At 46.4% G+C, this 17,111-nt stretch overlaps 1 protein-coding gene and 1 non-coding gene across 3 annotated transcripts in view; both read right to left on the minus strand.

Annotated features, from left to right (window-relative positions):
- Positions 1-335: 335 nt before the first annotated feature.
- LOC113457515 lies at positions 336-495 on the minus strand. The gene has a single exon (XR_003378077.1). It is a non-coding gene; the product is annotated as a U1 spliceosomal RNA (small nuclear RNA).
- An 8,173-nt stretch (positions 496-8,668) lies between these two features.
- Cckar (cholecystokinin A receptor) overlaps positions 8,669-17,111 on the minus strand; it is an 11,057-nt gene continuing 2,614 nt past the window's right edge. For both annotated transcript variants that reach the window (XM_005359234.2, XM_026784972.1), the window contains exons 3-5: positions 14,945-15,206; positions 12,491-12,618; positions 8,669-11,621 (exon numbers count right to left, since the gene is read on the minus strand). In XM_005359234.2, the coding sequence (XP_005359291.1) occupies positions 11,089-11,621; positions 12,491-12,618; positions 14,945-15,206 (923 nt within the window). In that variant the 3' untranslated portion in view covers positions 8,669-11,088. The remainder of the gene's footprint in view (positions 11,622-12,490; positions 12,619-14,944; positions 15,207-17,111) is intronic.

The following is a 17,111-nucleotide window of genomic DNA, read 5'->3' on the forward strand; positions in this document are numbered from 1 at the left end:
TCTCAGTGTTACTTTCACCCCATTCTTTGGGTCAGAGCAAGCCACACAGTCAGTTGCAATCATTATGGAGATCACGGACCATCTTCAGTAACCTCGGCGATGTCTCCGATTCTGCTTCACACTTTCTTGGCTCCTCGTGGAGTTAGGACAATGACTCTCAGCATTCAGGGCCTTTAAGTCATATCATCGCTCATCCCCAAGTCCCTGCTCATGTAACATAATTTTATTCCTCTAAGGGTCCCCCTTGTCCACACTCAAGGGTGGTGCTGGAGAGTTCAGGACCTTGTGGATGCTCGGGCATGGATCTCCTGCTGAGCCACAAACATCGTGAAAGCCAAAAGATGGTGCACTGTACCTCCACTACCCCAATTATACAGTTGAGTTTCCTAAATTTGGGGCAATTTCAGGAGTTAACACACTTAGAGTACAATGGATGAACCTCACCCCAAGAAAACCATGTTTCTGGCCAGTGTCTCTCTCCTGTCAGGTAAATACTCACCTGTCTTAATGCTCCTCCACTTTCTACCACCCCAAACTCTAGGGTGCTCACCCCACTGTGCTAAAGTCCATCAGATTCCCCCCTTTTTCTGTCAGGAGCTTCCTGTTCTTGTCTTGTCTTGTGAGGTTAACACTTTTCTCACCATAAAAGACCCAGCTGTCCTCCAGTGTCCCTGAATTTCTAAAACTCTATTTCTACACACAAGAGGCCAGTGTTTCAGAATCACTTTAATAAGATTATCTTTCCCACAGGATACTCAATAATAAGGGTTATTTTTCATAACTAATTAACATATTTTGCTTTTGAAAGCTAAAAATGAGACTTTGACAGGCCAAAATGGGCAGAAAGGAAGGTAAGCCTGTTTTATTTGGTCAGCTCTCTGTGCACATGCACAGAACCTGTCGCCTTTGGAGACCGTCTTGCCATTTGCCAGTAGCAGGGGCCATATGGGTGAACCTGCAGTCTGCACGAAGAGATAAAGCCCTGGAGTGGAAACCAATAATAGGCAATGACAGCGACTCATGGAAGCTTTCCTCTTCTTTGGGTAAAGCTCGTTCACAATTACAGCTGGTGCGAACAGGCAACCTTCAGTCTTGTGAGCAGCAGGAACCACATGGCAGGGATTGACCCAGTCAGAGAAGCAGGCAGTTCTTAATGGTTTGTAAATGGACGTCCCCAGTCCAGCTTCAGAGGGAGGATTTGAGGCAGGTGCTAGGAGGGTCTCGTGACATTGATCCCATGTCCCTCCCAGTCCATGTAACGTGTGTCTCCTGTTTCACGAGGCCTTCAGAACAGAAAGGTTGATTTTTCTTCCCTGCCCTTGACCTCTTTTTAATCCTTGGTCATTCCCAGCCTGTGATTCAATCATCTCTCCAGTGGCTCACAAGTAGGGGCATTGATGAGGTCTGTCATTTTGCCATCCTTACCTTAGGAAAAGAAAATCAAACAGGCTAACAAATAAATTCTAGATTAGAGATTCTGAAAATCCAGTTGTTGGTCCAGCTGCACAAACATCACCCCAGGGTTTGACAACAACACATCTCTCTGAGTCTCACATGAAACCCTCGGGCCAAAGCCCCAGAGTCTGAAATCCCCTCCTTTGTTCTGCTGCATGCTACTGCTTGAGAAGGTGATAGCCTCCCTCCCCTCCCGCTTTCTTGGGGAACCCCCAAAATGCGGCTTGGGTGTCCAGACATGCACAAAACCTAGTGGTATGACATCTGGAAGTTTAGGATGCTTAAGGTCAAACACTGAGTCTGCATGTGTGACCTGAGAATGGCTTTCCCTTCTCCAGACACAGGATTGGGATGTGCTGTCCCAGAGCTGGCCTCCTTGGATGCTTAGCTTTCCCACGTCAGTGGTCCCCTGGTGGGACAGAAATCTCAGTGAAGACCCAGCCACCCAATCAGTGCCTTGTGGAGGACTCAGCCCCCTTCCAGGGGACATCCTTTGGTGATGATAGACCCACACCTTACCCATTGGTCCTTATTAGGAGGCTAGTGCCCTTGTGCCCTAAGGATGCACCTTCCTGTTCTGCCCTCATTGGTAGCGTGGCTTTGGATCTAGAACTCATTTCTTAAGGGCTCTGCCATAAACTGAGGTCTGTGCTCACCTCCAAAAGCTGTGAACATCTTCAGAGCAATGCACATCTAGACTGGGCAGCCAAGGGGTTGCCTGCACTTGAAGACATCCTCCTCATTCACCCAGTGAATGAGAACACAGATACTCTTGTGTATGGTGGTTTGTGCCTAGATCACAGAAAGCTGGGCAGTTTGCAAACAATGACGTTCCAAAGAGGTGACTATGGGTGCACTTTGTCTTTCCCAAACCCATTCTGAAGTCCTCCAGCCTTCAACACCTCAGACTATGGCCGTGTTTAGGGATGGCATTTGCAATTGTCATTGACTCACTAGGAAGGCCCTAGTCTAAGGTGACCCGTGTCCTTCTACAGAGACACGCACTTGGAAGAAGACCCCAGGCATCTGGACGCAGCAGTGGGATGGTGCTTCTTCAAGTCAAAGAACACTCAGGTTGGCCACCAACCTCCATGCCTGGAGCAGATTCTCCCTCCAAGCCCTTGGAAGGAGCCAGACAGCTCATTCTGTATCTTGGGCTTTCAGCTTCAGAAATGCAAGACAGATCTCTTCCTGGAGAACTAACAGCCCGAGGCCCTTAGTGATGGCAGCCACAGCATTCCCGAACAGTCACAAGGATTTGTGAATGGTCAGCATCCCCCAACCTTCCACAGTACCCCACAACCTTCTGTAGATGGGACGGTGACTGAGACAACGCCAAGCTCACGGCCGCTCTGGGGTGTCTAGCTTGAAAGAAGGGGTCTTGCACTAACTGCCAAAGCTAAGTGAAATCTTGCAAGCAGACTGGAGTTAGTCTTAGGGCACCAGAAATGTCCCCCAGGTGCCACAGTACTGACATCAAGGAGGTGTTCCGGCTAAGTACTATCTATCTAGGTACTTTAGCTCCAAATCCTTATTTCTTCTTTTAGTGCAACACCCGTTAGCCTCTTAAAACCTCAGTGTCTAAAACTTAGAACCTTGCTTTGGCTGCATGTCCTAGGAACCAGAACTCTAATCAAATCCTGTGTTTTCCCCTTCACAGCAGCCTTGATAAAGTCACAGTTGTCACAGGGGAGAAACACTGTGGTAGGCAGACTAATGGGCCCCCACAGATGCTGTTGTGCCCTAGCTGCCAGATCATGTGATTAGGGTCGTTCTTCGTGTGAGCTGATGTAGTAACGAGGATTCTTATGAGCAAAGATCAGGAAAGCCAGAAAAGGAAAAGTCAGAGAAGCGGGTAGAGAGACAGCTCGAGTGAGCAAGACAGTAACACAGAAAGAAGATGCAATGGTGAGAGAAACGGGGAAAACGAGGTGGTAGGGGAACAAGAGGAGAGTTTTGAAGATGCTGCAGCGTGGGCCTTGGAGATGGAGGAGGAGAGCCAAGAGCAGGGCATGCACACATCCTCAAGAAGCCAGAGAAGGTAAGAACAAACTCTCCCCTAGAATTTCCTTCTGACTCCGAGTTATCAGTCTGACTTTCAAGAGTAGGAGATAGGGAATCCGTGCTGTCTTGAGTCACTGTCGTGATAGATCTTTGTGGCAGCCATAGGAGATAGAAAAGCCAAGGTTCTTTAACTGGACTCCAGAAAGAGGGCAGTAGGCCTGGATGGTAACTGAGATGTGTGGCCCCCGGGGCAGTATTTTTCTCCCTTTAACAATTGGCTCAACTATGGTGGGTGGTGGTGTCTGTTGTCCCCTCGTTGTGTGCAGCCACCAGGACAGTGCCTGTTGACGGTTGCTGTATCTCAGCTCTCTTTCTCCACCGCCCTTGATAGCTCACTGAGAATCCCTAGATAGGGCCCGTAGATGGGGCAAATAAAAGCACATTGCTTGGGACACGCTTTAATATAGTGATCGCTTATCTCAGATTCACATTAGAGACATTTTGTGTTTCATCTGGCACCTCTACCCCTGTGCCAGGGAACCACCTGCTGCTTTAAGGGTCTGTGATCTGATCTGTTGGCACCCTCCCTGGAGACCACTGTCAGCTCAGCTGAATTCCATTGGGAGTCCTCACTTAGCAACTTGTCAATTGGCTGTTCTGTCCCCGAGGGGCATTGCTGAGCTCAGAGAGCAGGTGGGAAACACGGAGGCTACTGAGGGAGGACGGAGCTTGGAACAGGTGTGAGGTTCGGCCTCGCAGCTCAGATGTCCTACTGCAAGAATTATCATTGAGCTGCCATCTTCTCTGGCCATCTGGGGCTGGTAGGAAGCACTCCATATTCTTCATGTGAAGGAAGGAATCATGGCTTGCTAGGGCCAAAGACCAAAGGGCTTAAGTAGCAGAAATTTGTTTCCTCCTACTCCAGAGGCTGTGAGTTCAAGATCAGTGTGCCACCATCTGGTCTCTGGTAAGATTCTCTTCCTGGGTGGCTGATGACCATTGTCTCACTTTCTGTCTTCATGGCTCTCTCTTGACATCGTGTTAGCGTCAACAGCACAACCTCAGTGCCGTGCAAAGTTCTATTTCCAAACAGCCACATAGTGAGGTATCAGTAGTTAGGACTTCAGCATAAGAATACTACGGGACCATTTCAGCTTGCATCAGGGAGCTGGCTGCACAAACTCTCCCAGCACCTCTCAGAGCCCAGGACTGGGACCCACAGGGAGGAGTTCACAGAGGCCTTCCACCAGGGCCAAGGAGTCATAATGACAGGAAGCTGGGAGGGACCTCAGGCTAGAGGCAGTTAATCCTCCCAGAGGTAGCTAGCTTGGAAGCTAAGAAATCACAGTCCTCAGTGCTGGGCAGAGCCCAGGTTAGAACCTTGACTGTATGTGTCCATTAGTTTTACTCGGGGAAACTAGGAAACTCCAGCCACTACAGCTGGCTTGCAGAATTCTCTGGCATCTTCCTGATATCAGGGCACCATTCTGGCAACTACATTGAATGTCGACCAAGCTCCTAGGCAGCTAGCACTGGACCAACATCTCTCTTTTAGGAAACCATGCAGGGAAAGTCTTTTTACGATGAGCCAGGAGTGCTGAGATAATGTGTTGAGAGCCTAAACAGTAGACTTCAGCAGAAGGTAGCTTTCTCCTTCAGCAAGATCCAGGGTAGGGCGTGTCTGGAAATTAAAGTCCTGATCTTAAGTGACAAAGCTTAATTGAAGCCACTGGTTTCTCCTGACAAAGGCTGGTATTGCAGGCCCTAGAGTCACAGATTTATGGGCTCCAAGTGTCTCTGCATTAATGGCTTTCAAAACACGTCCTATAGAACCCAGGGTTCCCCCTACCTCTCCCAGAGCATCAAGAAAAGAAAGGTAAGGGCCCATTACTTCTTCTAGGCAACCGCCCTGTTACCTCTTTCTCATTCTGGATCTCCACACAGAGCTGCTTTGGGGAAAGAGCGCTCCTTTGCATAAAGTTGTGAAGACCGTGAAGACCATCAACCTAGCTCCATACTTTGTATATGAAAGATTTGTTCTTCAAACATGTTTGGAACTCTCTACTTTATGACACAGTGCTAGATTTGAAGATATTTGTTATTGAAGCATAATGCAGCAGATACTGACCAATAAACTCAGAAGCCCCAGGAACTGCCCCACCCACTGCATTGACTGGAACCAGTTTAGGGCTCACATGATCTTAGGATGCCTTGCAAGTGACAGTTGTTTATGTTTCTGGAAAGTTGGTAATGGACCCTCAAAATGCATGGCTTCCTGGGAGTTGGGGAGGTGGCTCCTTAACATCATTTAAATCTTGCAAAACCTGCAAATACTGCAGACTCGGAGGCTGTGTAAATCTCCCAGTTAGTTAGACCTAGGTAGGAACTCAGTCTAACTCCGGAGTCTGAGTTCTTGTTAACTGATTTTCAGAAATGTTCCAGATCTTGAGCTTGAGAACCCAGGGTTTAGAACGCCACTGGCCATTAGGGAAAATCAGGAAAAGAAAAGGTTTGGGATGCGGCAAAGATCTCCACGGTAAATCCCATTGGTTTCAGGTTGTGGTGGATCCACGAATCCTCCTGTCTCCACATGTCACTGGGAGAGGGGGACTTGGCAAAAAAGGTAACAGTGAAGGGGAAACTAGGAAGCTTTACTCTGATGGCTGACGGAAAACCTGGTCTTGGGTTATCTTTGCTCTAGAGAGTCCAAGAAAACAGATCTGTTTTAGTATAATGCTGGAATTTGCCAAAGAGGCTAAAACTCATTTACTGATACCATCTCTTGGCTTTTTTTTTTTTTTTTGTGTGAGGTGGTAGAGTGTGTTTTACTCCTAAAAATGAAGTCAGGGCTTGGTGTGTCCAGGACAGAAGTGTGGAGAACCAGCTTTCAAGTCTTCTTCATGCAGGGATCTCAGAGCGAGGCCTGTGCCACAGGGAGCCAGGAGAAGGATGAGGAGACAGGGGCTTGCTTCTCTTGTGGTGATTATAGCATAATGTTTACAAACCTGGGAGCAACAGAGTCATTGCCTATGGATTATTTGGAAGGTGTGTGCTGTCTAATGCCAACAGCCTCCGGGTGGAATTCATGCATTCTTATTTGTTTATCTTTTGTGTACACTTGTGGAGGGCAGGGGACAACTTGTGGGAATCGGTTTTCCCCTTCCACAGTGTGTGTCCTGGGAAGAGATCTCAGGTCATTGGGCTTAGCAGCAAGCGCCTTTACACGCTGAACCATCTTGCCAGCCCATGATGGAATTAAAATAAGGATGACCCTTGCCTCTGTCATTTGTCAGTCATCTGATTTTGGACATGCTACCTGCCCTTCTATGCTTCCATTTCTTCACTTGGAAATGTGGGGAATGACACATCACATGGTGTTTGGAGATTGAAATGAGAAGCCATATGTAACAAATGTTCATGCATCCCCCTAGAGTCCTTTGTTCCTTTCCCCAACAGCCTTCTGCAGAGACAATTGTATGCTTGGGCACCAAGAAGCTTCCCTGTCGTAAAGGGAGTGTGAAGCCAGTGAAATTAGGGAGGGCGTGGGATACGAAAAGAAAGCGGATCCTCACCTACTGGGTCATACATTATCACACACGTTCCACCACCCGTCAAGGGGAATTGACCTCCTGGGAATGGGTATGGCTTGCGCAGGGCCACACAGCAAGCTAGGGACAGCCACTGAACTTGGATACAGATCTCTGTACTTCATCTTCATTACTCCAGAAGAAGCTTTTTATGGTCAGTGAGCTCAGAAGCCAGATTTCCTGGACACTGTGTACAACTGAAAACAGACCTTGACTTCGCAGGCGGTTGGTTCTGTCTTGGATCAAATGTAAGCACACATCTATACTGCAGGAACCTGAGTGTGAAGGGGGAGCCCCCAAAGCAGCCAGGGAAGAACTGGCATTGAGTAAAGACTTTGTTCAAACCCATCCACCCATTCACTCCTCCACTCACACCCTGGAAGAGTTACTGGACCCTGTAATATGCCGTGAATGACATCATGTGGTTGTGCTAACTCTTCTCCATCTTCTGTCTTCTGTAGGGAGTCACCCTTGCTGTGTGTGTTTTAGCCACTTGGGAAGTAATGCATTTAGAGTCGAGAGCCAGGGGGTTGGCAGAAGCAGCATGGGCCAGGATGCCTCCATGTGGGTTGCCACTGGGGTTCTACAGGAAAGCAAATGGGTGGGGGGCATAGCAAGGGGTCCTTGGGAGCTTTGATGGATTCTTCAGCAAGAGTTGGAAAGTGGGCAAAGTTTTCACTGTTCTCAAATGAAATAAGGGCCAGAAGAACTAAGCAGAGGGATGTTAGGATCCATTGGTTCCCAGCCTTTGTTTACTTGTATCTCAGCACTGTTACTAGGCAAGACACACCCATCAGAAACATTGTGGGCATATGCACTCTCTCTACCCACTTGCACTATGGGGATAAGGAAAAGAGGAGGGAGAATACGGCAAACGGTCACTCATGAGAACCTGGGGTGGATTCATACGAAGAGGAAAAAGTCTTGTCCAAGCTCTGCTCTTCTCCCCCAAGAGTGAGTTTCCCCTTGTTGAGGAGCACAGCAGTGGATGGATGGAGCAACCGCTGAAAGTGTTTAAGAGGCACGACGGAAGTCAGTCATAACATTTATTAAACATTCACGGTACATGGGTTAGTAGGCAAAACACAGGAGGAAGATGCCGCGGAAATCCAGCAGCTGTCTTCACTTAACTCACGACGATGACATTCTGCTTAAGCGGAGAGACACCTGGTAAGCACACAGGGACACATGCAACCAAACTCTAGCTATACAGACACGGCCCATTTGCCTCTCCAAGAGCATTAGGACACCTTATGGTGGCGCTTGGGGCACCAGGCGCTGAGACACAGCTCTCAATGCCAGTGCTCCAGTGTTTTGCGCTGCCGCTGAAGCAATGCTACTAGGAGACACTAAAATACCAGGAAAGCCATGTATTTGTTTCCTTAACTTGAATTCATGTTCAGACCAGTAATCTTGTTTAACACGAGGCAAAGGAAGTTGACTTAACAAAAATGTGAGAACAGTATTATGTGGGAAAAAAATTCATCAGTAAAATCGGACCTTTGCAAATCTCATCACAGATTCTGGAGCTAAGAGCCCCCTGCGTCCATCTCTCAAGCTTCTACTGGGTGACAAGACTTTCCAAGAAATTTAATCAGCAACGGCATTTTATCACCGTGTGTGTGTGTGTGTGAAATATTGTTTATGTTTTTGCCTGCCTTAAAATATTTCAAATGTAGGGTTGGCAGATAAAATATAGGACGTCTTTCAGTGTACGAGATGCACTTAAAACTGAAAATCACTGTCTAGAAGGGTGTTTCTCAATACGTGGGTTGCAACCGCGTTGGGGTTGACCGACCCTTCCACAGAGGTCACCTAAGACCATTGGAAAACAGATTTACATTATGATTTATAACAGTAGCAAAATGATAGTTATGAAGTAGGAATGAAAATAATTTTATGGTTGGGGGTCACTGCACTATGAGGAACTGTATTAAAGGGTCAGGGCATTAGGAAGGTTGAAAAGAGCTGGCTTTTCCAAAAGTATACTTTAGCTGCATAGCTGTATTTTTATTAACTAAATCCTAGAACTTTGTTTTTAAGTCAGAAACTCCAGAGGTTCCTAATAATGGGCTGCGGGGGGGGGGGTGTTCCTAATTTTTCTTCATTTATTTCCTAATACTGTCAGAGAGTCCAAGTCTTTATTTAGGGAGGAAAAGTATGTAGACTGTAAGACCGAATCGGGTATCACAGACATTTTTATCTCTTACGTCTTTTATCATTGCAGTTTTGATTCTGCCTTTTGAGTTGACTGAGAAGGTGATGGTAGTTCCTCATGTAAGACTGAAGTCTGAAGAGGGAATAGCCTGGCCTGACAAGTTGGGTGCGGCGGGCAGTTCTGGGCTCAGCTGTTTCTCCTTAGTGCAGTCCATTAGGCACACCCACCACTGTGAGATGCACAGCGTGTCTAATTCTAGAACATCAGGGGCCCTAGCAGCCCCTGCGACTCTTCTTTTCCCTCTTCTGCATGGCAGCCTGGGTCACTGGGCTGTTCTGGCCTTATGGAAGGGAGAAGAAGAACGTCCATTCCTTGAATAATTGGCAGCTCGCAGCAACAAACTTTCCTTGATTCATATTTCCTTTTCTTTGTGTATTTTTTTTTACTTTCTGCATGTGCCTACAAACTGTTTCTATTGAGAAAGTTCATATTAAAGCTATTAAGGAGACATGACAGCCTTGTACAAGAAAAAAAGGGATGGAAATGAGAGAAAAGGAGAGACAGGGAGGAAGGAAGCGAGGGAGGGAGAGGGAGAGAGTGTGTGTACTGGTAGACTGCATTGGCACATGCTCTCTAGAAATGTTCTTCCTGGTGTCTCAATGTATAACTTATTTCTATTTTTAAACAGAGAGTTCTCAGAGTTAAATGTTTTTCAGCACTAATTTTGCAAAGAAACAAAGCTCACACAAAACTCCAACTTTTATGGAAGAATGGTAACACTTGCTGAATTTCAATATCCACTGATAAGTTTTTAACACACAGAGAAGGCGATCATATGTTCAGTTACACACACACACACACATACACACACACGAGCCAGCGTGCGCACACATAGTGAGCCAATTATCAAGAACTACATAGATGGTAATAAAAACATACACACTTTTGGCATTCCAAGTTACCTGTGAACTGAGTCCCAGCTGTCAGTTTCCTTTGGGGCCTGACTATACATTTTTCCACCCTTGTCCAGGTAAATACAACTCCCCTTCCTACCTGGAGGTCTTTCTGGAGAAGAGGAAGTATAGGTGAACAGAAGAAATTACATTGAGGTTTAAAACAAGTAGTGGGGTTAGGGTACAAAGGAGAAGTCACGCGGTACAGGTCACCTCCCCTTTCTGCCTTGACTTCGAGGAAAGAAGACGTGCCTTCAGGCTATTGGCCTTGCATGCTTTTCCCTTTGAGGAAACAAAAATCCGAAAACCTGTCTTTTAGACTCACTCTTTTTGCTTTTCTGATGATGATGGAAACTTACACCTCTGTGTGTTCTCGACCAAGCTCTAGATTTAAAAGAGTCAGACCAGTCCCATAGTCGGGAGTGGCCAGAGGAGGTGTGCTTCCTCCGTCCTTGGTGGCAGTGAGAAGGTGTGTCGTTGTAATATGCATGGGAAGTAGCCGTGGGTTCCCCGGGAAGGAAAGTGGTGACTGTAATTCTGCAGGAGCAGAAGAAAGAGCACAGCAGCATGTCACTATGGAGAGACCTCACCCAGGGGTGTTCCAGAAAATTCTAAAGCTCATCAGGATCTCTACCTCCATTTTCACCATGGACTTGGCAGTGACATTTGTAGCATGAGCCTTTTGGGGCTCCTGTCCCTGGTCGGAGGTTTCTTCTATGGTGAACGGACACTGTGGAAAATGTCTTGTCATTTTATGACCCCACCTTAAGTTCCTTGTCTCTGTGAAGGATGAAAAGCAGACATTGAAAAGTCCCCATGACAAGTGGGTCTCCCTTCTCCTTCACTCCAGTTTCTTCTTCCTCCTTTCCCGTTTCTTCCTTGCTCCCTGGTCTCTCCCTTCCTGCTGCAGCGGAGGGCCAGCCGTCATAGCTCAGGGGGGTGGAGCAGAGGTGCTCATGTGGCTGTAGGAATACCTGGTCAGTGATGCCCCTAGGGTCCTCCCATCCTCCTCCTCTCCCACCTCTCCTCTCACCCCTGGGGGACCAGGGTTGGGACAACAAGGGAAGGTGGCCATGAAGCCCAAGCGAAACCGTTTGTTCATGAAGCAGTAGATGATGGGATTCACACAGGAAGAGGTATAGGAGAGGAGGAGGATGAAGGAGATGGGAGTCCCCGAGAGGTGTTTCTCAGCAGAAGCGGTGTCATACGCCCTCCAGGCATTGGCACTGAAGATGGGCATCCAGCACAGGAAGAAGAGGACCACAATGACAATGAGCATGCGAATCACGCGCTTCTTGGCTATCAGGTTGGCAGCGGAACTGCTGCTCCTGATGCGGTTGACTCGGCTGCTGCTGCTGCTGGTAGACAGCTGCTGAAGCTCCAGCTTCAGCGGGTGCCGGGACTTCTGCAGGTAACACCCATCACTGTCCTCGTATCGGCTGCTGCCACTGCTCAGCTTCTTCTCTGCATGGGCAAGGGACATCATTTTATTGCTCAGGACATGCCATGCCAGAGAGAAGACGTGAAGACCCTGATGCCTTCCGTCTAGGAGGCCAAGCTGAACTTGAACTGGAGAAATGGACAGGCAGCTAGGCCTGTACTGGTTTATATCAGTATTGGTCTGCGCTAGGTCTGTCCTTATAATGAAATATAAATCATGCATACATATAGTAATTATAGTAGTAATAAAATCCTACACACAGAGATTGTAAGGCTGAAACTTATTACAAAATAAATATTAACACTCTTCTCTGTTCTTTCTTTCCTGTTTGCTTGCTAAGTGTTTAGATTACTTTTATTGCGAGGACTCCAAGTAACAGAGAAAGTCAACAGGAGGCAGCGAGACTGCGTTATCTACATAGTAAGGAACCGAGGGAGGAGGCAGGGAGAGCAGGAAAAAGTTATGTCAACACAGGTGTTGGGGACAGTTTCAGTGGGCTCTAGAAGGGAGGCAGCACTGAGGGCGAGAAAGGAGTAGCAAAAAGCTGGGCTTGTAGGGTGTGGACCTAATGTCTCAATGCCACGCGCAGGACAGAATCACCAGAGGGTATCCGCTAAGTGTTTACATTACAGTAAGCCTGGGAGACAGGACCCTCTGCATGCAGCTGTCATGTGAGCGTGTTCTCCTTTGATTCCACCTAGGACCCCACCAAGAAATGTCTCCTCATTTTACACACATGGAACTAGGGAAACCGGGTCTCCTGGCTTCCTATGACACCAAGGTTTGAATGCATGCTCGATGTATTCTGAGTCCTTCTAGCTAACTTTTATTTATTTAGTTTATCTAGCTTTTGAGTTCTTTTGGAATAAATACCCAGTCTAAAGATAGTTACCTTTAGAAGATTTCCTCTGGCTAGCGTCAAATTTTATTCCTTGGTAGAGTTCCAGAGAGATCAGCCCATAGGCCACCACCATCACAATCCCGGGGATGAGAAACAGGATGAGTAGCAGGAATGTTTGCCTAATACAATTAAAAGAAATCTAATCACCAGCGACTCTGGACCTTCAAGTTCTGATGGGCAAGAATGAGGCGGGGGCAGCTGGTCTGAGCAGACCCATTCATTTCCAGTGTTTAACGTCCTTGAAAATTCCGTGTCTGGAGGTCTGGTCATTAGAACCTGTTTACTTCTCACTCTCTTTAAAGTGGATGTGAAGGCTACTTGAGCTGGGAAAACGTGGCATCATTCTATGCTCCAAACTGACAAACATGTTCAAGGCTAACAGCAAAACCGGCAGGAGGCTGAGGCAGGAGGCTTGCTCGAGTCCAGGAGTTTGAGGTTAGCCTGGGTGACACAGTGAGACCCTTTATAAAAATTAAGTAACATGAACAATAAATAAATAATGAAGCCTTTAAAAAATAATGGGAGCATATGGTGTGGATGTCCAAGGTGTTGAAATAATAAATATGAAAATACTTCCCACCCAGTGAGGGCTAGTGCGGAGTTCTACAGACGAGGTTAAGCTCTGTATGTGTGTGTCTCATCTTAACTCACATAAGAACCTTTAATGTAATTGCTATTATCTGAGCACCTATTGGAGTCAGGAAAAAATTGAGCCTTGAAGAGATTGATGTGCCCGAAGCCAGACAACTAATAGCAGAGGTGAGATTTGAACCCTATGACATACAACAGGCTACACAACTTGTTGACTCTACAATGGGAGCCATTAGATGCTTAGGTCAGAAACCAAGGAAAATCTTTCAGTTTTAGCCAATGTAACACTTGCCACCCATAAATCCTCCTAAGTATCTGGTCTCCATCCCGCTGCGAATTGGTTTGGTGGCCCACAAAGTCTTAGGCCTGGAAGGATCGAGCTATGCTTTCTCTAAACACAGTTGGGGTTGAGGATTCACAGCCTCCTGCTCTGTGAGTCTGGTCCCTAAATCACTTTTGCAGTCTGGCATGTGTAAGCTACAAATTAGACCATACAGTTGTCAGAGGCAAACAGTGGCTCGGCCATTTCTCATTGCAATTGGACATGTTTTGATAAGTCTTGGATAGCCTTCTCTTTTGCAGTGTAATGCTGTTTTGTGTGTACGTTGCTTGTTTGAAATGAAAGGAAGAGGGTGAGGAAGCATGCTCTGGGTTTTTAGCCACTTCGGAATGCCTACATCCTGTTTCTAAAACAGCCCTATAATTAGGAAACGTAACCCACATTTGTGCCATCTTTTCATTAGAAATATTTTTATGACTTCTTATTTGAACCTTATAGCTGTATATATAACCTATATAAATAATGCAGATTTAGAAAAAATCCATATTATTAACTCCTTTGGAGATAAAGAACTGGTACTTCAAGGGGCTGAGCAAATTTCCCCAAGGCTATTTTGCTAGTAAGCAAATGAACCAGCATAGGAAAATCTTCTGTTCTGGTAAGCTATTCTGGGCAAACACACTGCTTATAAACACTAGGAAACGGGTGTCAAGATAACTTTGCTTGCCACCAAGCTTGATAACCTGTGTTTAATCCCTGGAACCCACGTGTTAGAAGTAATCCTTCAAGCTGTCCTCCGGCCTCCACACATGCATGACGGCACATGTGTACCCCCCACATACACATACAAAGAGGTGAATGCTTTAAAAAACACTAGAAAAAGCTACATAAGATTTTGGATATTGGTTTCTCATCCATTCTTTAGAAAGTCATAACTCTGTAAGCTGGCCAGTATGAACTCCTTGGGGATCATGGAGATGCCTAGGCATAGTGGTTAAACACACAGAGAGGCGTTGGCCCCTCCTAGCTTTGTGGGTTTAGTCATTCTGGAACCTCTAAGTCAGTTTCCTTAGCTGTGAAATGGACATTCCAACATCACCTCATCTAGAACCGGTGTTGAGGATCTCGGTTTCCCACTGTGTACTCTTCCTGTCAAGCTAGAATAACCCTCTTCAGGGGGTCTCTGAGGCCCCACACTTGGGGGACTATGGGCCTCTAACTTTCTGGACTGTGACCTTTTCCCTCAGTGGTGTAGCCACTTGTAGGATGTCCATGATCCGGTAAATAACTTCTTATTCAGCTCTGTAAGGAGATCTAAATTGACTCTGTGGGTCACACGGAAAAAGGAGGCATGAAAGCAGGAGGGGAACTTGTTGGGGGGAAAAGGGGGTTCAGCCAGAGATGGAAGGGATGGAACAGGAAATGGGGCAGACAACTAAACTTCATTATATAAATGTATGAAACTGTCAAAAAATCGTAATAGAAAAGGACCCTCCTTAGCAAGCCTCCAGGCCACCTGTCCCATGGCCATCTGGCACGGTGTTCCCGTCCCTCGAGAGCGAGCACCGCCTTACCAAGATTGTTGCATAGCATCGCTTGGCAACAGGAAGCGGCACATATTTGCCGTCTGGTTGTTATTTTTCGTAAAAGGCACCAAGTTGCTGTAAATGGGATACGGAGTCATGATGGTGAAGGAGAGGCACCAGGTGGCAGCGATGACCTTCAAAGCGTGGGACTTCGTTTGCCAGACGCGGGACTGTAAGGGTCTGCAGATGGCGCCGTATCTCTCCAGAGAGATGGCTACCAGGTTGAAGGTGGAGACACTCACGGAAGTGCCTGGGAAGGAGCATAGACGGGAACACGGAAGTTACTCGGGTGTTGACTCCGATTTAGCTTAGGTGTATCAGAGCTGCAGTTTAGTATCGTGTGAAAATGCTCAAGGGGTAAAGAAATACTGTGTATATTTTTGAAAGATGATTTAGGGCCAGCTTTGGGCCGAAAAGGACTTAAGGCAGTTAAGCACAGGTCTTTGCCAACACATCTCACTGCCCAGTTTCAGATAAGTTTATTGAGCTTTGATTGCAATCTAACTCCAGCTTGGGCTGAAGGAACTCATTAATTAATAAACACGGGGATTAAAAATAAATTGCCATCCCACAGAAGGGCTTTTTGGAAAGCTAGAGAAGAGTTCTAATTTTGATCACGACCATGTAGTTAAGTAGACTTTAGAAGGCAAAAATCGTCAAGGACTCCATGATGTCAAAAGGTCACTGGGGTGTTGAAATTTCTAATACACAATTTAAAATAGAGAAACATTTTCAAATTTAAACTATCTGTTGAAAAACTGCATGGTAAGAAAAGGTAACAGAAAAGAGGTTCTGGGATGAACTAACGGGTTCTGTGAGTGGGAGAAGCAGGTCTTTCCAGCCGTCCAGCCTTTGTGTTTTATAAAGCAGGTGTGTTTAGCGCTTAGAGTGGGAGAGAGATGAATTGCGTCTGCTCTAACGCATTCACACGCACGCAGTCCAAAGGGGTCCCCGCTTCTCCCTATGGTGTTGGGAGTGCGTGCTTACTGTAAAATCTTATTCTTTAAGCTCACTTTAGAGCCTTCGGCTCTGAGAACTGTCACCAATTAACTGTTACCAACAGACTTGGGAACAGTCAAAACTTGACATCCTAAAACATCACTACTTACCAGGATAGATAGTAACTATGTATGTTTTTTTCTAATACCTTTAAGTAAAGCCTTTTTTTTAGGGGGGGGGTGGGATTCACTCACTGTGTCTTACTGGACTTCCCTCTAAAGAGCCTATGACATGTAGAATTCAAAGCATAGCTCTAAGTCTCAGTAAGTGTGTTCCATACAATGGGTCCACAGTCACTATAAACTCACTGTCAATCACATCCTCCCCGCCCTGGCCACACACAAGTAAGGTGTGTGATGCGTTTTCGTGAGCAGTATTGTCGAAGCTATTACAAAATAGAGGGTGGGATCTAAATCACCAGCATTAGAAACTACAGGCCTGCCTGGTGGGGCATGACTGTAATTCTACCACTTGGGAGGCAGAAGCAAGAGAATCACCTCAAGTTCAAAGCCACCTAGCTACACAGTAAGTTTCCAGGTCAGTCAAGACAGCATACTGAACTCCATTCAGGCCTCCCGCTTCACTTCAAACCCCAAACCAATACCAAACAACAAGAAAAAGTAAATTTAACAAAGTAAGCTCTCGTGACATTCCAAATAATCCCAGAATTATTTTGCTGTTTAATTTTGGCTATTAAAACTGTTCTGAGGTGAAATTCACATAGCACAGAACGGACCGCCTCAAAGCAAACAACAGTCCATGGCCATCAGAGCCGCGTGACTGAGCACTTCTGTTAACTCTCCTCCCTGGCGAAGAGGCTCAAGCACTGTGTCCGTCAGACGCTCACGGATGGACCCCAGAAGTTAATGAGCTCAGAGCAATACTTCATGACCTAGCCATGATTCTTGTCATTTTTAAGGCATTAGAATATGGTCAGGGGTCTTGAACACAGATGAAACATTTTTGGTCACTAATATGGGCCATGAGGGTCAGAGATTCATTATCATTGTGTCTTCCTGTGGATCCTGAACACTCAGCTGGGAAAAATAAAAGTTTTTTTTTTAAAGCTTTAAAGTTTTCTTGTCTCAGAAGATTGCCCTAGTCCTACTCAGTACTATCTGTTTTACACAGTTTGGGTCAGAATCAAATATCTTCT

This window comes from Microtus ochrogaster, linkage group LG1 (genome assembly GCF_000317375.1).
Source record: "Microtus ochrogaster isolate Prairie Vole_2 linkage group LG1, MicOch1.0, whole genome shotgun sequence".
In the NCBI taxonomy this organism is placed as follows: Eukaryota; Metazoa; Chordata; class Mammalia; order Rodentia; family Cricetidae; genus Microtus; species Microtus ochrogaster.